Source organism: Chrysemys picta, chromosome 2 (assembly GCF_011386835.1).
Source record: "Chrysemys picta bellii isolate R12L10 chromosome 2, ASM1138683v2, whole genome shotgun sequence".
Lineage (NCBI taxonomy): Eukaryota > Metazoa > Chordata > Testudines > Emydidae > Chrysemys > Chrysemys picta.
Window position 1 is genome coordinate 42,315,044 of NC_088792.1, and position 26,105 is coordinate 42,341,148.

Below are 26,105 nucleotides of genomic sequence, written 5' to 3' on the forward strand. Positions count from 1 at the left end.
ATTGGGGATCGATTTATCGCGTCTACACTTCACTCGATAAATCGATCCCCGATAGAGCAATCACTACCCGCCAGATCGGCGGGTAGTGTAGCTGTACCCTTTGATTCTCTTCAACTTCTTTGTAAATGTGTATCTGGTTAAATAGCTCTAAACCTACCTATTTTTCAAATGTGTGTGTAAGTAAGAAGGGGGATTGCTGTGTGTGGGTAGTCAGACACCAACATGGTGGTCTATTACAGCACACATATTTTCTCAAGTAAGAGAGACAAAGCCAAGACAAAAGCGGCAATGACTACACATCCAAATGGTGTTCTTGCCAATGGATTTTCATTTTAGTCATTACAAGTCAGTGATTTCTCCCCAAACTTTTGCCATTATGAGATCACAACCCAAATGATTGTACAGTATTTGCATGTTAAAAATGTGCTGATATCTATCTTTGAGTCCAATCATAGTTGTCAGATGGTTTTGTTTCTATAGTACTTAATTGACCAGCATGCTTTGCTACTTCAACAGGTTGTGGTGAAGAACTCTCTGGTGCATCAGGATCTTTCAATAGCCCTGGCTACCCGAACAGGTACCCAAGCAATAAGGAATGTATCTGGTACATTGACACAGCACCTGGTAGCAGCATTCAACTCACCGTTCAGGAACTCGACATTGGATATCACTCAGACTGCAACTATGATGTTTTGGAGGTAAGAGCTTTGGTTGCAGCACTCTAGAGTATGCTGGTTATGCATGTTTCTGTCTGGCGCACAGAAACAAGACCTGTACTACCAGAAGAAGCCATATCCTCCAATATGCTGTCTTTGATTATGGCCAATGTCAGAGTTTTCAGAGGAGGGCAAAAACCCCCTATGGAAGGTGTTTATTTCTTTGGCTGTCAATCTAGAGGCCCCAATCAAGAACAGGGTCCTATTGTGCGAGGCATGGTACATGCACATAGTAAAAGACAGCACTGCCCTGAGGACCTCTTAGTCTTTAAATAAAGCATGCCACTGGGCAGTACTGTATCATATAGTATCATATCATATACAGTTTCCTCATGCCAGAGGATAATCCACATAATGGAGTAATAAGAAGGAAGCAGCTAATTAAGGTGAAAGACCCTTGTAGAGCCCTACAGTAAAGAGATTACTGTCATAAATCATCCAATCAGCAGTGAAGGGGAACCCCTGTTCTGGAACAAATGAGTGGGTTAATCTCTTGGTTACATACAGCCAAATACCCTGGTCATTTAACATTCATACACACAGAGATGTAATACAACTGAACTCGGGATTCTTGATTCTAAAACTGTGCATCCTGGCTTGGAGAGACAACTAAGGTTCCGATCCTGCAAAGATTTGTGCACATGCTTAACTTTATGCACTGTGGGTACTAGTCCCATTGACTTCAGTGTCTTTGCAGGACTGGGGCTTAAGGGAGTAGCTTTATTAACTCAGCTTCAGTAGCAGAGACAAATGCTATTCTGTCTCATAGCTGATACGCCATATTCCAGCACTGATCCCTGGTACACTTACACAGGTGCACACACCAGTTCATCACAATGCCTAGAAAAGTCATACTCATGGTTATTAGATATACATAGCATAGCTTTCTGTGTTTGTCAAGTTATTGGGAGGGAGGAAGGATTTATGCCCTCGTGATTGTTGTGCACCCAAAGATTAGCTTTAGCACCGCACAGCTTCATCACTTACATTGTGTACAGTGGGTGGAGCTTTGTGTATTACACAAAGGATATGTTTCCTCTACAAACCTCAGTAGACCTCTATTAGGTTGACCTACAGCTACCACAGTAATTACTGTGGCGGTGCATGTCCGCACTATTCTTCTTGGGTTGGTGGAGCATGTCCTCACCAGGAGCGCTTCCATCCACCCAAGAGGGCCAGTGTGGGAAGCTGATAGCCTGGTCTCTCAGGACTGCTGGCAGCTCCCTGCAAGGAACCTGGCTGCCCCACGGGCTCACAGTGGGCTGCCTTTCCCCCGACAGAGAGAAGCTTCTTGCCCCCAGGGAGTGGGGTCCAGCTGCCCCAGCTTCTTCGCCCCTCCCTCCACCCCTCCCCAGGGAACGGGCAGAGGGCTGCTATGGCTTCTCACCCTGGCTTCCAGCTGAGAGCAGAGGGAAGCCCCCCGGGCTTCTCATACCAGATCCTGGCTGGGAGTGGGGTCCACCGTGAAATTGACAAGACAGTATATGTAAGGAACACAGTGTCTACATCAGGGGTCGGCAACCTTCAGCACACAGCCCATCAGGGTAATCTGCTGGCAGGCCGCGAGACATTTTGTTTACGTTGACTGTCCACGGGCATGGCCTCCTGCAGCTCTCAGTGGCCACAGTTTGCCGTTCCTGGCCAATGGGAGCTCGGGGAAACAATGGCTAGCACATCCCTGCAGCCCGCGCTGCTTCCCACAGCTCCCATTGGCCAGGAATGGCGAACTGCATTCACTGGGCGCTGCAGGGGGCCGTGCCTTCGGACATCAACGTATACAAAACATCTTGCGGCCCGTGAGCGGATTACCCTGATGGGCCGCATGCTGAAGGTTGCTGACCCCTGGTCTACACAGACACTGTGGCACTCTAACTAGAACAACATAAGCCTTATGCCCGGGGCGGTGGGTATCAAAGGCCGTGGGAGACTGAGACTCCCCAAACAGCCTTGAGAGCCCTGCCCACGCTCCACCCCCAGGCTTCCTCCTGCTTCCTGGCACTCTGCACTCATGGCCGGGGCCCCAGGTGGGGGCTGGGGCTAATGGGGGCAGGCCTGCGGCCAGGATCTCTGGGCGGCAGGAGCCAGTGCTCGTGCTGCCCGCCCACCCGGCGCGCCAGGACTGGGGGGCCGCACTGCCTGCCTGGCACTCTTGGCTCCTGTGAGGGAAGGAGGTAGGAGGAGCAGAGACTAGCCTCTCTGTGCCCATGTTTCGCCCGCCGCCCATGCTTATGGCTCTTGTAGAGGTGGAGTTATTATGTTGTGTAGTAGGGCACTTCCTTCGGGTAGGAAGGCTGTAGTGTAGACACTGACATAATTAGGTTGACGTAAGCTGCCTTACATCAACCTAACTGTGTAGCATAGACCAGCCCTAAATGTGTTACTTTCTAGCTTTTCAGATTAGAAAACACGTGTTCAAACCAAATTATTACCCTGGTTCAGTGGAAATAGAAGATAATGGTTAACTGTGATCAGGGGCTGTTGTAAGTTGGCTGTTTTCTCTGCTGCGGTCTGGTACAATGGTCCTACTGTATCTGAGCAGCACACTACAAGTTCTGCAAAACCCTACCAGAATCTTGAAATCCCAGCCATTGTCACTGGTGGTGCATGGAGAAAACACACTTCAGCATTGTTTCTTTTTTAAAAACAAAGGCAAAAATGTGGAAACTTAGGAGCCTAAAGTCAGGCACCTGAATTCATATTTAGCTACCTAGCTGAAAAGTGGGGGGGAAAATAGAATAAAATGTCGAGCTAGTGCAAATATAAATAGCAGTATAGCTATGGTAGTACTGGTACTGGCAGTGGAGCAATGCCAAGTACAAACCCGTCTGAAACCAGTGGGTATGTACTCAGCATGGCTCAACCATGCCTCCTCTGCCACTACCTGTGCTACTGTGCTTACATTGCTATTTCTTCTCCTTGGGCTGCCACCTTGACGTGGCAGAGAAGCTTGTGTATACTTAAGACCCTAAGAGCGATGCCATCGGGAGCCCTGTACTCCATGGTGGTAAGGCCGAAGGTGAGGTACCAGACAAAGTGCAGCCCAACACAACACAACCCAGTATAAGACCTCAATGGCAGAGCAGGCGGATGAAGCACGATCACCACTCAACGGCTCCCCCACATTAAACTACTCATGTGCAGCCTTCTCTCACAGGAGGAACTTTTTCCCCACCTCCACCCATAAAAGTTCTGCAGTAATGGGTGAGTGGCGATGGAGATAGGTGAAGTGATCACCAAGATCACCCTAGTTACAGACCCATACATAGGCAGTGACTGCAAGATGGTCGTCATGTGCCCCTGGACTGGGATAGAGGGGCATTTTTGTCAGCTGTGGTCATGACTGAGCAGGCCTTTTTAGGACCCCTCTGCTCACCCCATATGGGGAAGGGGCTAGAAAAGGTGTCCCAAACATAAGCTATCCCACCATACTGGATAACCGCATTCGGATAACTGCGTTCGGAGGGATCACTCCCAATGTGGTTGAAAACCAAAAACATTTCTTGCAACTCGGAATGTCCATACCCTACTAGATGACTCAAAAAGTGAAAGACCCAAATGCAGAACAGCAATCGTTGCCCAAGAACTCTTGGGGTACAACATCGACATCGCTGCTTTCAGCGAGACAACACGTGTAGATGAGGGCCACTTGAGGGAAGAGGGTGGCAGTTACACTTTCTTCTGTGCCAGCAAGCGACAGGCAAATACAGGGTGTTGGCTTTGCAATCAAGAACCTTCTATTCAATCACCTGACTGAGCTCTCTGTTGGCATCAATGAGCGCCTGATGACCCTCCACATCCAATTGGTCAATAAGTCATTTGCCACCATTATCAGTGCATATGCACCAACACTTGACGCTGATGAAGAACAGAAAGAATCCTTCTACGCTGACCTTGATAAAATTCTGTCATCCATTCCAAAACCAGATAAGATAATCCTCTCAGGGGACTTTAATACAAGAGTTGGTCAAGATTCTAACATATGGAGTAGCACCATTGGGAAGGAAGGAGTGGCCAAGACCAATTCCAATGGCATCCTCTACTCAGCAAATGTGCAGAGCATGATCTTATGATCACAAGCACAATCTTCAGACAAAGCAACAAGTACAAAACAACTTGGCAACACATGTTCAGGGCCAGCCTTAGGGAAAATGATGCCCTGGGTCAATTTATATTTTGGTGCCCCTGGCCCCTTCTGCCTCCCCATCCACTTCCACATCACCCCTGGCCCCCATTGCCTCCCCATCCATCCCTCCATTGCTCCTGGCCCCCACTGCTTCCCCATCCATTCCACCATTGCCTCTGGCCCCTTCTGTCTCCCCAGGCTCCCCATTGACCCCAGGTCCTGCTGCCTTCCCCCACCCCCATTGCCCCAAGCTCCTTTCTGCAGACTTGCAACCCAGGCCCACCCCGCTCCTTGCCTCTTGACCACAGCAGCTGGAGAGCGGTGGCTGCTGGTCAGGTGCCCAGCTCAGAAGGCAATGCCACCACCACCAGCAGCACAGAAGTAAGGGTGGCATGGTATGGTATTGCCACCCTTACTTCTGCACTGCTGCTGGCAGCACTTCCTTCAGAACTGGGTGGCCGGAGAGTGGCAGCTGCTGACAGTCCAGAGATGCTGGGGCTATGAACTGCCAAGCTGAAAGGTGCCGGGGCTCAGCCCAGGCAAGCTCTGGAAAAAATTAAGCACTGATGGTGTCTCCTGACCACAGCACCCAGGGCAGCCGATCATGTTGCCTACCCATAAGGCCAGCCCTTCCCCCGTTCAAAACAATTGTACCTCCTAGACTGTCATTATAAGAAAACAGAATCTAAGAGATGTCCAAATCACCCATGTCATTAGAGGAGCCGATGACTGGTGGACTGACCATGACCTGGTGAGGTCAGTCATGTCTATCAGGATTGCACCAAAACATAGAAAGCAATCCAAATCATACAGACAGCAATACAACATCCAAAGACTTCAATCCTCAGTGCACCAAGAAAATTTCCAAACACTCCTCAGTGAAAAACTCAGTATATGAACACCTGGAAATGACAACACAAGTGTCTAAGAAGACTGGGAAGCCCTAAAACAGACCATCCATGAGGCTTGCGAGGAATCCATCGGTCTTGCTACCCGTCACCATCAGGACTGTTTGATGACAACAACATTGAGATTTGGGCCAGAAGAGAAAATCTTTCTGTGACTGGCAAAACCACCTATCATCCAGTCAGAAGCAGAGCTCTTTCCATCAGCTCAAAGCTGAAGTTTAAAGGAGGATCCGAGAAATCAAAAACAAATGGTGGGAGGACAAAGCAAAAGAAATCCAAGCATTCGCTGGCAGACATGATATGCGGAGCTTGAGACAAAGACCCTGTATGGACCAAGCTCATGTGGCCTCACACCACTGAGATCCAAAGATTGTAGAACCCTTAAAGATGATGAATCCATGGAAGAGTGCTGGAAGGAATACTAGCAAAAGTTTTTAAATCGAGAATCAACTCCATCCCTCAGCACCCAATCTGGGAAACTTGCCAACCCACCAACACCTGAGTGGGTCCACAAAGCAATTAAACAAATGAAGAACAATAAAGCACCAGGTCCTGATAGCATACCAGCTGAAGTACTGAAAGTGGGGGGAGAAACATTGACTAACAAGCTTCACTTGCTGCTCCTCAAAATCTGGCGCACCGAAGAAATCCCCGCTGACGTATGTAATGCTAACATCTTCGCCATTTTCAAAAAGGGAGACAGGGCCGACTGTGTCAACTATTGAGACATTGCCGTCCTATCCATTGCTGGGAAGATTCTTGCTAGAATCTTACTGAATCACCTGCTCCCTCTTGCAGAGGAAGTACTTCCAGAGTTTCAGTGTGGCTTCAGACCATCACAAGGCGGCACCGACATAATTTTCACAGCCAGGCAGATCCAGAAAAAGTGTTAAGAACAACACCAGAAGCTGTATATGGCCTTTATCGATCTGTCCAAAACCTTCAACTCTGTCAACCGTGAGGCTCTGTGGAAAATTATGTCAAAGTTTGGCTGCCCAAGCAAATTTATCATCATTGTAAGATCCCTCCACGACCAGATGACTGCCTCCATCCTGTGCAGTGGCTCTACCTCTGCGCCCTTTGTTATCCGAACTGGCGTAAAACAAGGTTGTGTACTGGCACCCACCCTTTTCTCCATTTTCTTAGCAGCTCTGAAAACCCTAACCCAAGACTGTCTACAACAGGGCATTGGCATCCAATATCGGACTGACAGCAACCTCTTCAACCTTTCTTGTCTCCGTGCCGGAACTAAAGTAATATCAGCAACAATAACTGAACTCCAGTACACAAATGATTGTACTGTAGTTGCACACTCAAAGGAGGATCTACAAACAACCCTTAATTGCTTCTCTGAGGCTTACAAAAGCCTAGGGCTAACTCTGAACTTCGGCAAAACAAAAATTTTCCATCAGCCAGCTCCCGGTCAATCATCAGGCCCAGCAAGGAAGACCTACATTCTCCAGAGAAGAACTGGAAAATGAAGAATACTTTGAACATAAGAACATAAGAATGGCCGCACTGGGTCAGACCAAAGGTCCATCTAGCCTGGTATCCTGTCTACCGACAGTGGCCAATGCCGGGTTCCCCAGAGGGAGTGAACCTAACAGGTAATGATCAAGTGATCTCTCTCCTGCCATCCATCTCCACCCTCTGACAAACAGAGGCTAGGGACACCATTCCTTACCCATCCTGGCTAATAGCCATTAATGGACTTAACCTTCATGAATTTATCCAATTCTCTTTTAAACGCTGTTATAGTCCTATCTTGGCAGTTGTCTCTCACAGAGGGAAGACATAGACTTCCAGATTCAGCACAGAATTCACTGTGCCAGCCTGGCCTTTGGCAGACTGTCTCACCGGGTGTTCAACAATCACAATATGAGAACACACACTAGACTTTTAGTTTATAAAGCAGTGGTAATCACAACTCTCCTCTACGGCTGTGAGACTTGTGTGACGTACAGAAAACACCTGAAAAACCTGCAACGCCAGCACCAGCACTTTCTTCGGAAAAGCCTCAACATAAAGTGGGAGGATTGTCGCACTAATGTCAGTGTCCTCACAGAGGCCAACATCTTTAATGCTGAGGCCCTGATTATCCAGCACCAGCTGAGGTGGAGCGGGCACTGTGCACATGCTTGATGTACGCTTACCAAAACAATTGCTATACACCCAACTCACCAAAGGAGAAAGGAAACAAGGAGGCCAAAAGAAACGCATTAAAGACATCCTAAAGATAAACATCAAGAGATGTGGCATCGACACCACTCACTGGGAGACTGTAGTTCAGAACAGGGATAACTGGCAAAGACTTGTCAGAGAAGGGAACGTCCATTTTTGAGAAAAATCGCCTTGCCCTGGTCGCAGAAAAATGCCTGAAAAGAAAAGACAGATAACTGTCATGTAGCAATTGTGGCCCAACTCTGACTTCCAACACCACCTGCAATGTCTGCCAACGAGCCTAGTCACCAAAGGACCCATAAAAATAAACACCTGTGAAAGAGATCATCCTCAACCTCACGGGATTGCCCAACGAATTTGCTATTTATATTTGCACTAACTCAATGAGACCTAGCACAAGTACGTGTACACAAGCAGGGGAATTACACCCCTAGTTCATAGTGTAGACAGCCTAAATGTAGTTCACCCAAGTTTCAAAATATTGGCCAAAGCTTATAAAGCTCCAAGCCTCATCCACAGAGTAAAGCTCCCCTCTGCCATGTAAAAGCCACTTCTTCAGGGTGCAAGAAACTGTTGTGTTTGCTGTTAGAAATCACCTTTGAAATCAGGCATTTCCAACACATGCATTCTAGAAAAAAATAAACTGCAGTTTCCAGTGCTTCAGAAATGGCCCCACATCATGTCAATACTGCCCACTGTGATCGTTCTTCAGACTTCTCATGATGTGAGGGCTTCTGTCGGAGAAACAGAGTTCAGTTGCCTTTTAAAATGCTGCACGTACCACGTCTCGAAAGGAAGTAGTTTCCTTGGCATGTGGTACAGTAAAACAAAAATGACACTTGGCCAGGGCATTTTCTTGGCTTTTGATGAGGTGTTTTTACATTTTAAAATCATTGAAGAAATCCCTTTTGGGCAATAATGGAAGACTTTAAAATTAACCTTGAAAACACAGTTTCTATTGAAAATATATACACAGAAAAATCGTGTTTCCATTGTTAGTTATTTAATGTCCTATTTATCATCCATTAGCATTTTGTAAACTTCAGAGGGGAATTTTGTGCTGCCATAACAAGATGGGACCGTGGATTGGAAATGAAAGGATTTTGCCAATGTATCTTTTCTTTTTACTTAAATATAAAGAGCCAGGTTGATTAGATCTTAATGCCACAAGTAACTTTGTCTCTCCATCAAAGCCTATTCCCCTTTTACTAAGCAGTCAGCCTAACAGGGACCAGTTTTATTCTCAGAAATCTGTGTCATAGCCGGCCACATAAAAACAGCCTTTCTGTTGCTCATAACTCTGGAATGCTGACTTGATTGTAACAATAAATGGAGCTAACAGGGCAGAAGCAAAAGATAAAAACAGACTAAAACCACCAGCTTTATTGAGATGTCCAGCACCCCAATAAAAAAGATCATGTTAGCTCTAAATGAAGTGCTCTATTCAGATTACTTTATTTTTTATTTATGTTTTTGCAGCTCAGACATACTGTAGTTCTGCATGAACCACACCCTAGAATTCTTTCCATCCTTTCTCCCCACTTTTGTTTTAGACATTCATGTGGTAACTATTGGTTTTCTCCTCTGTAGCCAAAAGTAACATTTTATTGCTTTTTGTCATGGAAACACTGTGGCTTGTTTTTGCTGAAACTCTTTTGAAAGTATCTGATTAGTTGAACTGGCACAAAGGAGAAAAGAAAATCCACTCCTAACTGTAATAAAGCAACAATTACTTGGCTTTGACTAGCCCTTTTGATTTTTGAAATTGTACAGAAGGCAAATGTAAAACAGGCCAATAACATAAAAGAAACCAACAGAAATTCATTTTCCACTAACTTTTTCTTCCCTCTACCTTTTTGGTTTGATGTTCTCAACAATAAGTATAACTGTTCAAGATGGACCAAATTCATTTCACCTGGGGTTTAGCACCACAGAAATCAGGGGATTTTATGTCAGGGTTGAATTTGGTCCACAGCATGAAGGTGTCCTCAGGAAAGTGGGAATACATTGAGGGCAAGTCTACATTACAGCCATACATCTGTGCAGCTGCGCCACTCTAGCATGTCTGGTGAAGATGTGCTAGGCCAACGGGAGAGCGCTCTCCCATCCGCATAATTACTCCACCTTGGTGAGTAGCGTAAGCTGTGATGGTGGCAGAATGTCTCCTGCTGACATAGTGCCAGTGTGTACAGCGCGAAATTTGCGTCGCTCTGTCAGGGCCAGCTCCAGGGTTTTGGCCGCCCCAAGTAGCCAAACCAAAAAAAAAAAAAAAAAAAGCCGTGATCGCGATCTTCGGCGGCAATTTGGCAGGAGGTCCTTTGCTCTGAGCAGGAGTGAGGGACTGTCCGCCGAATTGCTACCGAACAGCTGGACGTGCCGCCCCTCTCCAAAGAGGCCGCCCCAAGCACCTGCTTGGTAAACTGGTGCCTGGAGCCGGCCCTGGCTCTGTGCGGGGAGGGCTTTTTCACACCTCTGAGCAATGCAAGTTAGATCGACTTAGGCTGTAGTGTAGACCTCCCTGAGAATATCTTAGAGCCATATGCATTATTTTCATTAGATTTGAATGACTTAGGGGATGGTTTTTATTGCCAAATATTGTTACCAGACAGGTTTAGATGATTTATAAGCTGCTCAAGCTTCAGCTTCAGCCCTGGGAGTTGGCACTCAGGGCCTCGGGCTTCAGCCCCGTGCAGTGGGGCTTTGGCTTTCTGCCTTGGGCCCCAGTGAGTCTGATGCTGGCCTTGCTTGACGGACCCCCTGAAATCTGCTTGTGGCCTCCCCAGAGGGCCTCAGACCACTAGTTGAGAACCACTGATTTAGAATACGCTTGTGGCTACACACTGTGCTAGAACTCTGAGTCAGGGAGCGAGACCACAAGCAAGAGAAAAACGGATCACTTTGTGAACAGACTTTGTTCTGATAGTTGCAGGAGTTGTTAGCCCACTCAGACATCCACGTAGTGAGGTTTTACTGCTGAAAGTGAGCTTCGAGCACAGACACATGCTTCTTCCCAGGTCTGTTGCTGCTTCATTATGAAGCCCACATTTGAACAGCAATTTCATTCATTCTGATTTCTCAAGAATGTCTTTAGCTAATTGGTGACAGAGGAGCTATTATAGATTCAAGTCATGCTGCTTCTCTCCGGAAGCCAAAAATGTGCTCCCATAAGCAAACATTCAGGCAATTAGGCTTGTGAAATCAGCCACTAAAAACAAAGACAGAAACCTCTTGATGATCTGTAGAGTCTGTAATATTTAAAAACCTATTTATTTGTTATTCCCTAGAGGGACTGAAGGTGCAGGGTAGGAGGTGCTGCTTTGTCCTTTCTACTGAATGTTTTCACTGGCAAAAGGCCAAGTTGTTCTCCCCCCCCCCCTCCAAGTCCCTAAGGGCAGGGCTGGGTGGGGCATCCCATTGTGATAGTGCCCAATGAAGCAAAATACGTAGAGCGGCCTTGCATTTAGCCTTGGTGTTTAGGGGGTGGGGGCATAGTACAGGATTCTTAAAAACTCGACTTGAACTTTGGCCTAGAGCTTAGACAGCACATGAACCATTTCCAAGGCTCAAAATATCAGAGGGAGTTTGTTAAAAGATCATATTTGCTCCCATCTGCAACTATTTTCAGAAGAGACCAGAAGTGGGAATGATACATGGAAAGTTGGTTCTTGTGGTATTTCCATCCCAAAACCTGAAGGTGAATTCACAGGGCTTTTCTGAACCTTTTGAAATTCACCAGATTATTAAAATACTGGGACAGATTCAACCTGGGTTTCTACTTGTGTCTGCTAGCAGAATTCTAAGCACAGGGCCCTGATGGTAGAAAGCCTGCTGGTAAATTGCCACAATTTCTCATCCTCTAATGTAGTGTTAGGGGCCAGAGCAGCTACAGCTTTGGTTGGCACTGGTTGAGAATGGGCACAGACATTTGTTGAACAACTAGGGAATATTGTTGTAAGCTGCGGGGGTGTGGGCGGCTTACTTAGTGGGTGGAGCAGGACCTTGTCTGGTGATTGGGGTTTGGGTTGCCATCTGTCCAGTTTTCACCCGGACAGTCTGGGTTTCAGCTTGTGGGTCCAGGTGCCATTTGACAAGGCCCAATGTCCAGTTTTTTGTTTTTTTTTTCTGATCTGTGGAAACCGCTCGCTGCCAATTTGAATTTAACCCACTGAGGGATGCTTACCAGCAAACGATCGCCACCCTTGTGAGAACGGGGACAAAGCCCAGCCAATCACAGCCTGATGCCCTGCCTGCCCAACCAATTACAGCCTGCAGCCCTCCCTTCCCCGTCCTCTCCTGACCACCCAACTGGGGAAAGTTCCAAAAGTTTCTCAGACTGAAGTTTGGCGGGGCATGGGAACTGGGCAGGTGTGGAACAAATGGGTGTGTGTGCTCCCCTCTTCTTCTTCTCTCTTGGGTGGGTGTGCTGCAAACAGAGAAGCATCACTTCCTTACACACTCCTACTATGTGTGCAAATGGGTGGGACCTTCTTCTCAGGTAAATAAGGGGAGTCCCTCCCGCAATCTGGGCATCCATGTAAATGTAGGGAGGAATCCTCCCTTCTGTCCCAGCTGTACGTGCAAAAGTGGGAGCGCCCTTCCTCTGCTTCCCAGAATGGGTGTGCTGATGAAGCAAACCTCCGTGTGTGTGTGTGTGTGTGCGTGTGTGTGTAAAAATAGAGAAGTTCAAATGAGTATCTGTAAATGAAGATCGCCTTTGTGTGTGCAAATTGTGCTTATTACCCCTAGGATGTGTGGGCAGATATACCTCAGAAGTGGCAACCTTATGGCAGTAGGAGGGAGAGGAGTGAACGAAGGGGCAGAGCTTCTGGGGGGGGAAGAGGTGGAGCAGGGGCAGAGCCTCAAGGGGAAGAAGCAAAGCAGGAGCGGGGCCCTGGAAGTCAGGGTACCAGCCACTAGTTGGGGTGGCAGTTTGGAGTAGCGGCAAATGTAGATTCCGGAGTTTACCAGGCAGGGGGTAAAGCTGAAGTCAGGGTTGAGAAGCCAAGCCAAAGGTCAGAACCAGAGTCAGGATCAGGAGTAGGGCAGGGAGTCAAAGACTAGATTAGGAGTCAAGGCTGAACTGGAACAAGACTGGAGCAAGGACTTGAACCAGGCCAGAGAGGGACTGGAACAAGGACTGGAAGCAGGAGCAGGGCAAGTGAAGCTACGGTCGTGATATGCATTGAACAGCTGCTGCACTGCTTCTGCAAGACTCAGGTAGCAGGCCGCAGGCTCCTCTGCCCAGTCAGGAAGCACCCATTTGGAGAAGGGTCATAGTGCCCAGCTGGGCCTGTTGGATTGCCTAGCAACCAGGATGAGGGCCTGCTGTGCTTCTGACCACAGTAATCTGGTATATCCTCTCAGCAGCCTCCACCTGTGGTCCCCTATTGAGTGCTGGTGGATTTGGAAGCTGTCCTACTGTGGTACAGCTCCTGATGGAGGGCAGAGGGCCAAAACAGAGGGTACATTTTTCAAAAGCATGTAAGTGACTTAGGCATCTACATCCAACTTACTTTCAGTGGGGCTTAAGTACTTAGAAAATTTTACCCAGCATCTGCCCTTCCCGCAGCTGCAAGAAGCCATGCTAATGAAGGGAGGGTGAGTCTGGCCCACCAATTACAAATAAGCCCAGACCAAACCCCAGATCCAAACTTTGGAGAATTTGAAATCAAGAATCAGAATTACATAGTCCCACTCTATTCCGACTACACAATTCAAGAATCACTTGTTAAAGTGTGGCGTGGTGGTGGTGGTAATGGTGGTGCAATTGATGGCCTTCTTGTACGATACTATCTGAGAATCATGACAGATGGATTTTGGTGAGATTAACTCTGCTAAATAAGAAGCAATAGCACCCAAATGCCTGTTTTTTGCATTCTGTGGAGATGAGAATTTTTAACAGTACCAGGAATACCTTTGTCTCTAAAGAGTTTTAGAAAGACTTCATCTTACTTCCTTGATCAAGGCCCAGTAGCTTTCATTCAGCCAATTAAGTCAATGGAATTACAGAGTAAGGCACCGTCACCCTGAGCAAAGATGGCCGAATCTGGCCTAAAACTAAGAAGTCAGTCCAAACTCCCCTAATGAAGACAACTAATCAGCATACGCTTCAGGGAAGAGATACAGGCTGTATCCATCAGAGCAAGAAAAGCACATGTTTATGTCTTCACAAAAACAATGTTCTAATTGTATATAGATATAGTTTGGAGGGAATGGTGTAGAGGGGAAAGAGGGCTTAAGTTCCAGAAGAAGACTCTTACTTAATGCATGGACCATGTGAAAGTTCATCTAAAATCTTGAACTCGCTCACAGAGGGTGGCTCAAGGTTTTAGTGCCTCTGACAGACATCAAATGAACTTTCTGAGGATGGTACATTGGCCATGCAGGAGAAGAGAACCCCATTGTGTGGTCAATGTGTGAAGAACCCTGTTGATTTGGCCATCACACCTTTATACCCTTTGAACAACTTCTGTTCACATTATAAACACACTGAATATGGGTAGTTCTGAAATGTTTTCTTTTTCATGATCAGTTTGAGCATACTGCAGCAGTGAGTTCACTTTTTAAAATTTGGAGTCACGGTCAATAATTTTAGGCCCTTGGGTTTTTTGAGTTAATTTTAAATGTTTATAATATAATATTTCCTAAATACTGCAAGTATTAAGCAAAGCCATCTGCACAGGTGATTGTTATTTTCTCGGTTATGGTGAACTGTCTCTTTAAAAGGCTTTTACCTCCAATTTTTCTTCTATTTCCAGATCTATGGTGGGCCTGATTTTCTGTCTCCGAGGTTGGCCCAACAGTGTGTTTCAAGACCAGCACAGAACCCCCTACGAGTCTCTAGCACTGGCAATGCCATGGCAATCCGATTCAAGACAAATAGATATAGGAATGGGAGGGGGTTCAATGCCACTTGGCAAGAAACACCAGGAGGTGAGTTTGTGGGGACCATTGCTGATGAAAACTGAGGAAGTCCAGGAAGAAGTGGGGATGAGTAAACTTGTTTGGCATACATTTTTAACCATTTCATATATTGCCGGTTTGAAAGTTTGACTTGAACCAAAACGTTACTGGATTTGCATTTCATTTAGGAGAAACTGTGAAAAGTGGATAGGGGAAGAAAGACAAATTCTAATGGGAAAATAAATGCAGTAAATAAGCTGTATATAGAATAAGCACTTGCTGCAGCTTGGTCTTGTGGGGGATTCTTCTATCCATAGCTAATCTCAAAGGCTCCTGTATAGCTAGAATTTTTTTTTTTTCAAATTCAACAGCCCTTTTGGTTTTAAATTACAAAGTGAAGAAAGATCTGAGAACTCAAACTAGTTTTGAGAACCTTGCGAACTCCAAAAATATTTGGAGTGATTAGTAAAACCTTAACTCTGTAGGGTTCACCCATCCCTCATGCAACTATTTGTTCAAAGCCTCACCAATCAGTGAAACAAGAAGTTTTCAAATGACAGCAGGCAAATTCCATAGGGAACACTGAAATACATGACAACGTTTTTCCAAACAGTACAGAAAATCTTTTTAAAAGGCCCTACATTCAGAATGCTGAAAAGCATGTTGGATGATTATTTACAGACATATATTTAGATGCTGGTTGCCAGCACCAATTTTCCAAAAAAATTGTTGGACCTTCTGATTTACCAGAAAGTATTTGGGAACACTGAATTGCAGCTGAATTGCAGGAAATGAAAAAATTAACAACAGTTTCAAAATGTCTTTGTTGTTGAACTTAAATCCTATATTTTGCAAAAGTCACTGGCAGCTCTGCTTGTCCCTCTCCATTTGTTTTTCCTCTGTGTATTGTGCCCTTTAGACTGCAACATACAAATGAAGGAAACTGGAAAGGGACCAGAGCCCTAAAAAAAGAATCCAAACCATAAAAAAAAGAAATCTCTCCTTTTTGCGTATTTCCTTTCACAAAGTACATGATTTCTGTATATGGCTTTGCTGCAACTGACAGTTACTTTCAGAAAGGAGGTTCTGGAAGTGACTGGCAATCCAATAAGTCATGGGGTTATTGTGCACCTAAGCACTCGACTATTCAGTAATAAACTGATGACTGTTAGCCTGCTATGCCAATCTCTGCATCCCATTGTATGGGCTCCAGAGCACCCTTCCCCTCACACTGTCATGACAAGCTTAGCTACATTCTGTACCCTTTGAAATGAAAAATGCCTGGCTAATGTGCTCGGCCTCGGTAATAAAAGTGAAGACCAAAGTTTTCAAACCTGGATACCTAAAATTAGGTACCTAAATCCAGAGATGCTTCGTTAATAGTGTGAAGTCCATGTGGGTGCACAGGGCCTCTGAAAGTCAGCTCACTTGCAGTATTTAGATGCTGAAATGGATATTTAAGTGCCTAACTTTAGACACCCAAGTTTTAGGTTTCAGTTCATATATCTCCCACGTGTCCATCATAGAATGGGCCCTGCAGTTGTTATTCAGATATATCTGCATTCTTCTGTGAAATATAAATTTCCCTTCCCTAGCCTCCTTCATAGATTCACATTGTTAGACTTGGCGTACCCCTGGTTCTGTGTGGCATCCCGCTCTGTGTGAATTATTGGAAGAAGAAGAAATCAAAATGCATTCATAAGCACCCACATAACTACAAGGGGGGTACTGCATCAAAGATGTGCATGGCACCCTCCAGTTCTTTTCTGTGGGCTGGGACCCAGGAGCTAAGCTGACTTAGACTCATAGACTTTAAGGTCAGAAGGGACCATTATGATCATGTAGTCTGACCTCCTGCATGATGCAGGCCACAAAAGCTGACCCACCCCCTTTCCCTTAACTCAGCTGTTGAAGTCCCCAAATCCTGTGATTTAAAGACTTCAAGTCGCAGAGAATCCTCCAGCTAGTGACCCCCGCCCCATGCTGCGGAGGAAGGCGAAAAACCTCCAGGGCCTCTGCCAATCTACCCTGGAGGAAAATTCCTTCCCGACCCCAAATATGGTGATCAGTAGAACCCCGAGCATGCAGGCAAGATTCTCCAGCCAGACCCTCACTGACCATTGATACTATTTACCAGCGATGGCACGATTGTTTTCCTTCTGAGATTTAAAGAACCATTTTTACAAATGTATTAGTTCTTCGGTATTGTGTAAACATAATTTATGCAAACAAACTTCAACAGATGGATCACCTGGCGAATACTCACTGCAAGTACTCTTTATTCACAATTCAATATTCAAGCTCTGTGACTGCCCGCAAAGTTATATAGGATTGTTTCTGTTCCCTGATTGGATAACCGAACTGAGATGAACTACAGTACTGATGCCTCCACCCAAAACAAATTTCCTTAAATTAATCTTGACTTGGGAGATAAGGGTCTGAGATTTGCTTTCCATGAACGCAGACATGAAGAAAACTGCATCTAAGGCTGTCCATGAGGGCACAAACACCATCAAAGTGAAAGTTTATTTAGAAGTCATCAAAATGTTTGGGCGAAATTTGCATCTACGCAGAGAGTCAGTGCAAGGCCTGTGTTCCACTTCATCCTGTCTAAGGCCATGTCTGCAGTACAGTGGCTGCAGCTATGCCTCTGTAGTGCCAAAGTGTAGACCAGTGGTTCTCAAACTTTTTTTGTGTGTGCAGACCACTTGAAAATTGCTGAGTGTCTCGATGGACTACTTAATGATCTTTCCAAATGTTGTTTGTACTGTTAGCTAACTACTGAAAGCGCTTTGGATAAAAGGGCTATATTAAAAAAAAAATTACGTTTTTTTGTTCTACAAATAAAAGCACAGAACTCGTATTTTAATATCAGTAATCTTACCTTTCTAATGCAATGGATGTGCCCTCTATCCCCTGCCGCCGCAGGCCCCGAGCTGGGGCTGGGAAGGAGGGCCGTCTCTCCCCGGCAGCCACAGCTCTGGAGCTGGGGAAAGTCGCCTCTTTCTCTGGCTGCCGCAGCCCTGCACGTCCCAAATTCCCCCTACCCCCTCTTCTCACCTCACCCTCTCACCCTCTCACCTACCCCCTATTCTCCCCAAGGCCACCACCTCACCTTACATGTCCCAAATATCGGGACTGTCCCTATACAATCGGGACATCTGGTCACCCTATCTATGGAGGAGAGATAAGACTCAAGGTTGTTCTTATGTTTTCAGAAATGCTTTTCCCACCCCCTACTTAAATTACTCCTAATCCACCTTATGCCATATCCAACCATTCTGATACTGGTGTGGAAAATTATTTACAATTGCATTTACAATAGCTAGAATAAATGGCATAAGGAACATCAACCCTCAGCTTCAGCACATAAGCCAACCACTAGCTGCCTGGGTAGGAAGAAATTTCCCTCATAGGTACAGGTGTTGTATAGTTGTCCATTATGAAAGTTTTACACTTTCCACTTAGCCATCTGGCACTGGTCTGGTTAGAGACAGGATACTGGGCCAGATGAAGTATTGGTCTGATGCAATTTAGTGATTCCTGAATCCTTAACAGAAAAATAAGAAACTCAAGATATTTAGATGTTTAGGTGAAAAGTCAGCTAAATTCCTGCTAAGGATAAATGAGGTTTTTTTGATAGATGTTGATTATACCCTTTCCAGGTTGCGGAGGAGTTTTCCAAGCTTCCAGTGGTGAAATCCATTCTCCAAACTACCCTCAACCTTACAATGACAACACTGATTGTGCTTGGATTATCCAAGTTGACCATGGCCACCGTGTTTTACTGAACTTCACAGATTTTGACATTGGACTTCGCCAATCATGTGACTACAACAATGTCGCTGTAAGTAACAATGGATGTTTCAAAAGTTTCCTTAACAAGTCTTGGGGAAATGTTTGCAAAGGAGGAAATTTACTATACAATCCAGGCTGCAGTTGGTTTCAGGATATTTGCCATGCAATTATGTTCTGCATTTATTCATTTAACAGCTAAACCTCAAATTTAAAACTATATTAAATCTGTGGCACAGCTCTCTTTGCTCCACTAGTGATGTCATTATCCCATAAGCTGCCAATTACACATGGAACATGCTTCCCTGGCAGCCCAGAGCACCTTCAGAGAGACATGGCACACCTGTATCATGCTGCTGCATCCTCCCCCACATCCTTAGGGGCTGTGTGTGCCCCACAAGTGCATGGAGGGAGCATTCCCTGCACAGACAGGAATCTGACTATGATTTGCCCTTTCATGGGGTAGGCTATGACATAAGCTCATTGCATACTCTGACAGGTTTCAGAGTAGCAGCCGTGTTAGTCTGTATCCGCAAAAAGAAGAACAGGAGTACTTGTGGCACCTTAGAGACTAACAAATTTATTAGAGCATAAGCTTTCGTGGACTACAGCCCACTTCTTCGGATGCATATAGAATGGAACATATATTGAGGAGATATATATACACACATACAGAGAGCATAAACAATTAATTGGCCTCTCAGAGTTGGTAAGACAACTCCCACCTGTTTATGCTCTCTGTATGTGTGTATATATATCTCCTCAATATATGTTCCATTCTATATGCATCCGAAGAAGTGGGCTGTAGTCCACGAAAGCTTATGCTCTAATAAATTTGTTAGTCTCTAAGGTGCCACAAGTACTCCTGCATACTCTGAGACACCTTGGTCACCCATATAATGGCATGCCTAGATAGAATTTGTTACAGAGTTGTAGAGAGATGTCTCCATGGGCAAAAATAATTCTGGCTTGATTATTATTTTTGTGTGTCCATGTCATGGTATTCACTCACCACTAGTGGTGCCTCCTCCTGGCCACTCTAGGGATTAGCTCTGGCCAGATATTGCACTCTTCTCCAGCAGCATCTCTCCTGTTGTCCTCTCACACCCTTTCCAACTCAGCGTGGTCCCTCTTCTTGAGTTGGCCCTCCAGCCAAGTCACTATACATGTTTCCCTCTTCCAGGGTATCGAAGTCCCATTGTATAAAATGGCAGTCTTCCCTTCACTGCTCTGACCATACCACTCTTCCAGTGGCTGGGAGGGGTACCCGAGCCTGATCTCTACTCCAGGTTCCAGTCCAGGGACCCTATCTCTAGCAACAGTTGCCTGCTCACTCCCAGACCATGTTGCTCTTCCCCTGGACTACTTCTGACTTGGCAGCTCTACCTCTTGGCTCCCCACATCTCTCTGGGTTTTCCAGCCCAAGCTCCTTCTTCACACGGAGTAACTGCAGACTACTCCTCTACAGCCCCCTTCTGTTGCCAGCTACCTGGCTTTCTACTTGCCTTGCCTGTTCCTTCTCAGCTGGGAACTCTCAGCAATTAGGTCTCAGTATTCCCTGGCTTTCCTCCCAGTGCAACGTATAGGTTAATTGGGCCTAATTTACCTTCTCATGGTACACCCATCACAGTCCACCACATTCAAGTGATCCTTGGTTGGCTGTTTAACTGCTTAATTAGAGAGCCTGCCCTCTTAAAGCTTCACATTGCTACTGGTTTTTGAGCTCTTATTAATCTCCCAGAAATTCAAGCTGCAGCTCAGTCAGTGTGTGAAAATGAAGAGCGAGGCAAGTCTGGCACTATAGGCCTCATGAGAATAGAGACATGGAATCCTGACCTGTGATGTCAGATTCCACTTCACTCAGTAGAAAGGAATGTGTGATCTGTGTGACTCTACAGTACAAATAAAACAGAGTGGACCATCTAAACCAAAATCCAACCTCTCTCCTCCTAGATAAACCTTCATTCACAGTGAATTCAAGCAGGCAGAGACAGAGAGTCTTTTGAAAATGGGGCATCACTATTAACAGAATTACTTGCTAAGGCTTTTTGTGCCAAACCAGTTAAAAGAAAAATCTGATCTCTGTTGAACTGAATCATAGATTTCTCTTGAACAAAGCATCTTTGTCTGATGGATGTTCACTTTTCACAGCTCTATGGCATAGGCTAGGACAAGGCCATATGAAACATGGTTATCGTTTTTAGTTAAGATATTTCAATGTAATTGTGATACTCTTGGTGGGGAAAATGTATTAGAGAAGTATCCGGCTTTTTTGTGACATTGCACAGGTGTGGAAGGTAAGATAACATGGAAGCCCATGGGACATCTGAAATGGTAATGTTGTCAGAAAATACACAACCAAAATGTGTGGATTAAACAAAATAATTCCAAATTTAGGACCAAATCCTGCAAATCATATAAGCACACGTTTAGATTTATGCATGTGAGTAATTCCATTGATGTCAGCAGCGACTTGTGCTTAAATGCTCTGCTGGATCAGGGCCTGAATGCTCACTGTTGCCCTTAGATATGCAAGCATGACTCCCATCGCCTCTCTGGGTCTAAGGGCAAAACTGGGTCTTTAACTCTTTATGGGGACATAATCAAGACTCCAATTCCGCAGCTTTTATTTATGTAGTGGTTGCACTGACTTCAGTAGAACTCCTCGCATGAATAAGGGTAGCAGGACTTTGCCCTGCAGAGGAAACTATTTTATTTTATTTTATTTTATTGCCATAAAAGCATCCACCATTTTGTTTTTGTATTTTTGCTGTCCATACAAATATGCCGTCTGTACAGTAATGTGAAAAATCCACCTTTCTTTGTGCAGGAAGAGATATTTAAATCCTGAAGCATTAGTGAACTGTAGCTTCCTGTTGTGAGTTAAACTGAAAGTTATTTTAGAATGGAAGAGGGGGAGGGAGGATGTTATTTTGAAACCAAAAGAAAAATCAGAGTTTTAACTGAGACAAGTTTGGGGATGGCTTTTCAGTGCTAATTTGGTGAGGTAGGCAAGACAAGGAATGAAGGGATGGGATTGCTTTTCCTGTCTGCCATGCCAGTAAGCTGGGAGTCATTTGACTTTAACAACTGGAAGTGATTAGCACGCACCTCCTCCCATGGAGTTACATGCGTTGTGTGGTAATGGAAGCCAAAGGGGAGGGAGTAGACACTGCTTGTGAGATCTATAAGTGGATATGTGACTGTGAATTTCATTTAGTAATTACATTTCAAAGCAACATAGATGGAAAATATAGGCAGCTAAGGAAACTGGTGGGTTGGGTGTTTTTTTTTTTTTTTTCTCATTTCCTTTCCATAGGAAAGAATGCTGTGTATGAGTAATACACTGATTTCCACCCTTTTTTAGATATTATCTTTATGGGTTTAATTTGCTTTGTGCATTCCTCTGGGGACTCTCCTCCACCCTTTACTGTACTAACATCTTTCCTTCATCCCCACCCTTCTGGACCCACCGGAAGTCCCTGCCACATGATCTGAGACTGCATGTGTAGCTGAAGCACCATTTGTAACACCAAGGCCACCAAGAATAATTCATTGGGGGGATTCTTCCTAACGCTTTTAGATTTCTAGAGACATGTTTCAATGGAAAACACATCACAGGGCATCTTTTCATACAAGGTTTTCAGTTGCACAGTTGTTTTGTGAGGGAAGAGGGATGCCTCGTTGTTAAGGACTCACTGTGACTCAGGAGAGTCGCATACCATTTTCTGCTCCCCCACAAATTTCACGTGTGTACTTGGCCCAGTTGCTTACCCTGCTTGTGCTTCAGTTCCCCATCTGCAAAATGAGAATAATAATACTTCCTTTCTCCATCCTTTCCTCCTTGTTTAACTTAGACAGTAAGATCCTAGGGCAGGAGACTGAATTTTACTATGGATATGTACAGGTCTTAGCACAATGGGGCCCCTACTGTACTGCAAATAATTAATAAGCAATTCAGTTCTCTTCACATTGCAGTGCTCTGTTTTGTAATTAACTCAGTTATTTGTTTCTTTGAAAGGAAAACATAGAAATAAAACAACAAAGGGTGTGATAATTCCTGCATAATACGACCTCGTGTTTAACAGGCATCAAATGTGAAGCTACAGTATGATCGTAAGCCAAAAATTGTTGCAAGTATTTGAAGAGACTAGTAAGGCATAGCTCAGAAAACTATGCTTGAAGTGAGAGGAACTTTAAAGGGTGGGGAGAAACAGTTTTGTCTCTGCAGAGATTTGTATTAAATACATTAGAGTTTCCCCCTGTTCCAGTGTAAAAAGCAGTAAATAGTAATAAAGAACTGTAATTTTCAGAGACATGCAATGGTGATGCATATTCAAACAATTCCAGGTGGTGGAAAAGTAGACTTTCATAGGGAAAGTAGCCAGAAGTGAGATTTTAAAAATGTGGCTAAAAAGACTGAAGACGCTCGCTCTCTTTCTATCATGTGCTTTTACAAATGTCATGGCCACTCTCATTGCAACAAGAAGGCAATGAGTCATTTAGTCATGCTTATTATGTATAGAGGAAAAGAGAAGCACAGCACTACTGTGCTCAATGTGAAAGGAGATTTGGATTTGATCAAAAGTCCCTTGAACAGATGAATAATCTTCCTTTACTACTGCAGCTAGCAAGATGCATTAGGGAATCTCAGTTCTCATATATTTACCGGTTTACTTTCAAAAGTGATGGAGGAACTCAAGCATTACATGACATAGTGTCTTAAAACTGTGGTTTACGTTCCATTCCATCCTCAGTATCAAAATGTGCCTCACAAAACAGTGAAAGGCAATAAATAACAGTGTGGTCAGAAAATATATATTTGCTGCTGCTGCTGCTGAATCTTTAGTTGCTGTAACTTCAAAGAAATATATATCTCAGTGTTATTTATGTTGGGTTAATACTTGGATCAGAATTTTAACAAGATGTGAGGAACAGAATTCATTGCTAGGTTTCTGAAGAAGGGGACCTTACTATCTTCAAGAAAGCCCTCTGCAAGCAGCAAATATAATTGATTTAGGATGCACATGTACGACTCTCTACTCCTCTCATAGAATTATCAGCAGACAGTCTTCTTTATTCTAACGAGCCACTGGTACAAAATATTAGTCTCCTACTTGACTCATCTATAAAAATCTCCCCTTGCAGCAGCCTAGTAATAGTCTACATTTTAGGGGCCAGATCCTTAGCTGTTATAAATCAGCATAACTCCAATGAAGCCAAAAACTATGCTGATTTAAGCTAACTGACGTTTTGGCCCTCTCTCTCCAGTCTGGGAATGTAATAGCTGGCCTCAGCTCCAGTGGTCGATAAAATCTAATTGCTACTGTATAGAGATGGGAGGTGATTTAATTGCTCAGGGTCACTTGGTTAGTCACTGTTTCTATTAACATTCTACAGTTTTTAACTCCATGCAGCTTGATTTAAGTAGAGAAATGTACAGAACACAGGTGCGGAGAAAGAATCATTCAACATTTCATATTGTATATTAAGGATCGGACTCTGTCTGGAAACCAGAAAATAAGAAATGGTGGAATGGAAGGTTATCATGGCCCTCTTTACCAGCTACTTATTTGTCTAAACATTATAGTACATGTAATACTCTCCCCACAAAGCCAGCCAACGTGATGAGCCAGGAGGCAAATGTTTTATTCATGAAAACAGTGTCAGCTAAGTAGTGTGTGTGGATGGATTAAACAGGGAGCTTGTCCTCTGTTGCTCATCTCAGCATGTTGATCTTTTGAAAATACTGGTTTTCGTTATTTTTTTAAGAAGGTACCTTCTGTCATTGGAGGCTGGAAAATTAAATTGTGTGCTATAGTATCAGGAGAAAGGTTTTATTTTTCAGTTGTAGCATAGTGTTGCTATGCATTTCTAAAGAACCTCATATTTGAAATGGGCAAATCTCTTTTAGCCATGTGGTGTCATCTGATTCTTTCTACATACTTACTTATCTGGCCATTATCATCATAATAGCTGAACTTCTCACAATCATTAATGGATTTTATCCTCACAACATCCTGTGAGAGAGGGAAATATTTTCTCCATTTTACAGATGGGAAGCTGAGGCACAGGCTATATTAAATGACTTGACCAGGGTCAGGTAGAAAGTTTGTGATTGAGCCAGGAATTGAACCCAACTCCCCTGTGTCCCAGGCCAGTATCCTACCCACTAGATCATCCTTCCTCCCCAAGTCATGAGATTATGTTGATAAATTCAAATATCAGCACCACTCCCACCATACACACAGGGTTCTAAATGATGTAGCCAATGCCAGCAGCCACAGTGGGACTGCCTCTCTTAATCATGCTTGCTTGATCTCCAAGAGCTGTTGTGGGTGGGACACACAGTGACAGTAGCCAATATTTTCCTTTGTGGTTTCTCTTTTTTAATTTTTTTTTAAATTCTGATTCAGTGTCAACTAGAAACCAATTGGTCTAGAGTTAAAGTCAAGCCTCTGTTGTCTCTTGCCTCCTGATTTGGCAGACCGCAAACTGGAAGAAAAAAAAATCTCTCTCCAACTCGCATTAAAAAAAGAAGAAAAGTGCTTGTGGTGAAATTAAAAGTGATGTCTTGCAAAACCAGCTTTCTTCCTGCTTGCTTGCTTCCTTTTTATTGGTGCACGATGATTTATGCATGCTGTGTTGCATGCATGAGCACCAAGGGCGGAGTTACACTTTTGTAAATTGTTTTGAAATAGTCCACCTGCTTGATTCAGCTAAATCTATTGTATATTAAATGTGTGTTATTGCACCTCCCTCACAATTGGTGCTGAGGTCCTGAACATTCCCTGTCCCTCTCTTCTCTGCCCTTCTCTAAGTACATTTCCAAACTGGAGTGTCTAAGCTAGGCACCAAAATCCACAGTAAAGCATGAAAATATGGATTTAGTTGCCTAACTTTGAAAACTCTGGCTGAGGTTTCTTATCCTTATGTACACGTTCATAGCTCTCACTGATGCTAGTGGAAGGTACATTCATTTAAGACCAAATCCTGAGGTCCTTATTGTGCCCAAACTTAGGTTTTGATTGAGTAAAAATTACTCTGGATTAGAGCCATAAGAAGGAAAGAATAACAGAGGGGGGAGGGTATTAAACATATATACAGTAAAATATGGGTCATTTGCCACTGTTTTGTGGACCCAGGGTTCTGCCTAAGTCTGGAATGGTTGCTTTACTTAGAAGTGGGTTCACTAGTGGGTTCGCATCGTCCCTGGGTTGCTTCCTGTGACGAATTGGGACTGTTCTTAATGTGGTCTTTGAATGCTGAGTGGGGACTGTTGGCCTGGGAAGGCAGGGGAGTTTGGCTGGGACGGTCTGCATTGGGGGATGGGAGATTGTCCTTGAGGGAGGATACTGGAGCATGTGAGAACCAGGAAGGTTGGAGGCCAGGTGACACCTTTGCCCGGGAAACTGAACAAAGGCTGGTGGAGGAGACGCTGGGGGAGGGAGAGTTTCAGGAGCTGGCTGGTTAATGGAA

General features: G+C 44.6%; 1 protein-coding gene across 2 annotated transcripts in view; it reads left to right on the top strand.

Annotated features, from left to right (window-relative positions):
* The window catches only part of CUBN (cubilin), a 211,110-nt gene that overhangs the window by 96,406 nt on the left and 88,599 nt on the right, over positions 1-26,105 (top strand). For both annotated transcript variants that reach the window (XM_024106237.3, XM_005282453.3), the window contains exons 29-31: positions 517-698; positions 14,687-14,861; positions 18,497-18,678. In XM_024106237.3, coding sequence (XP_023962005.3) covers positions 517-698; positions 14,687-14,861; positions 18,497-18,678 — 539 coding nt within the window. The remainder of the gene's footprint in view (positions 1-516; positions 699-14,686; positions 14,862-18,496; positions 18,679-26,105) is intronic.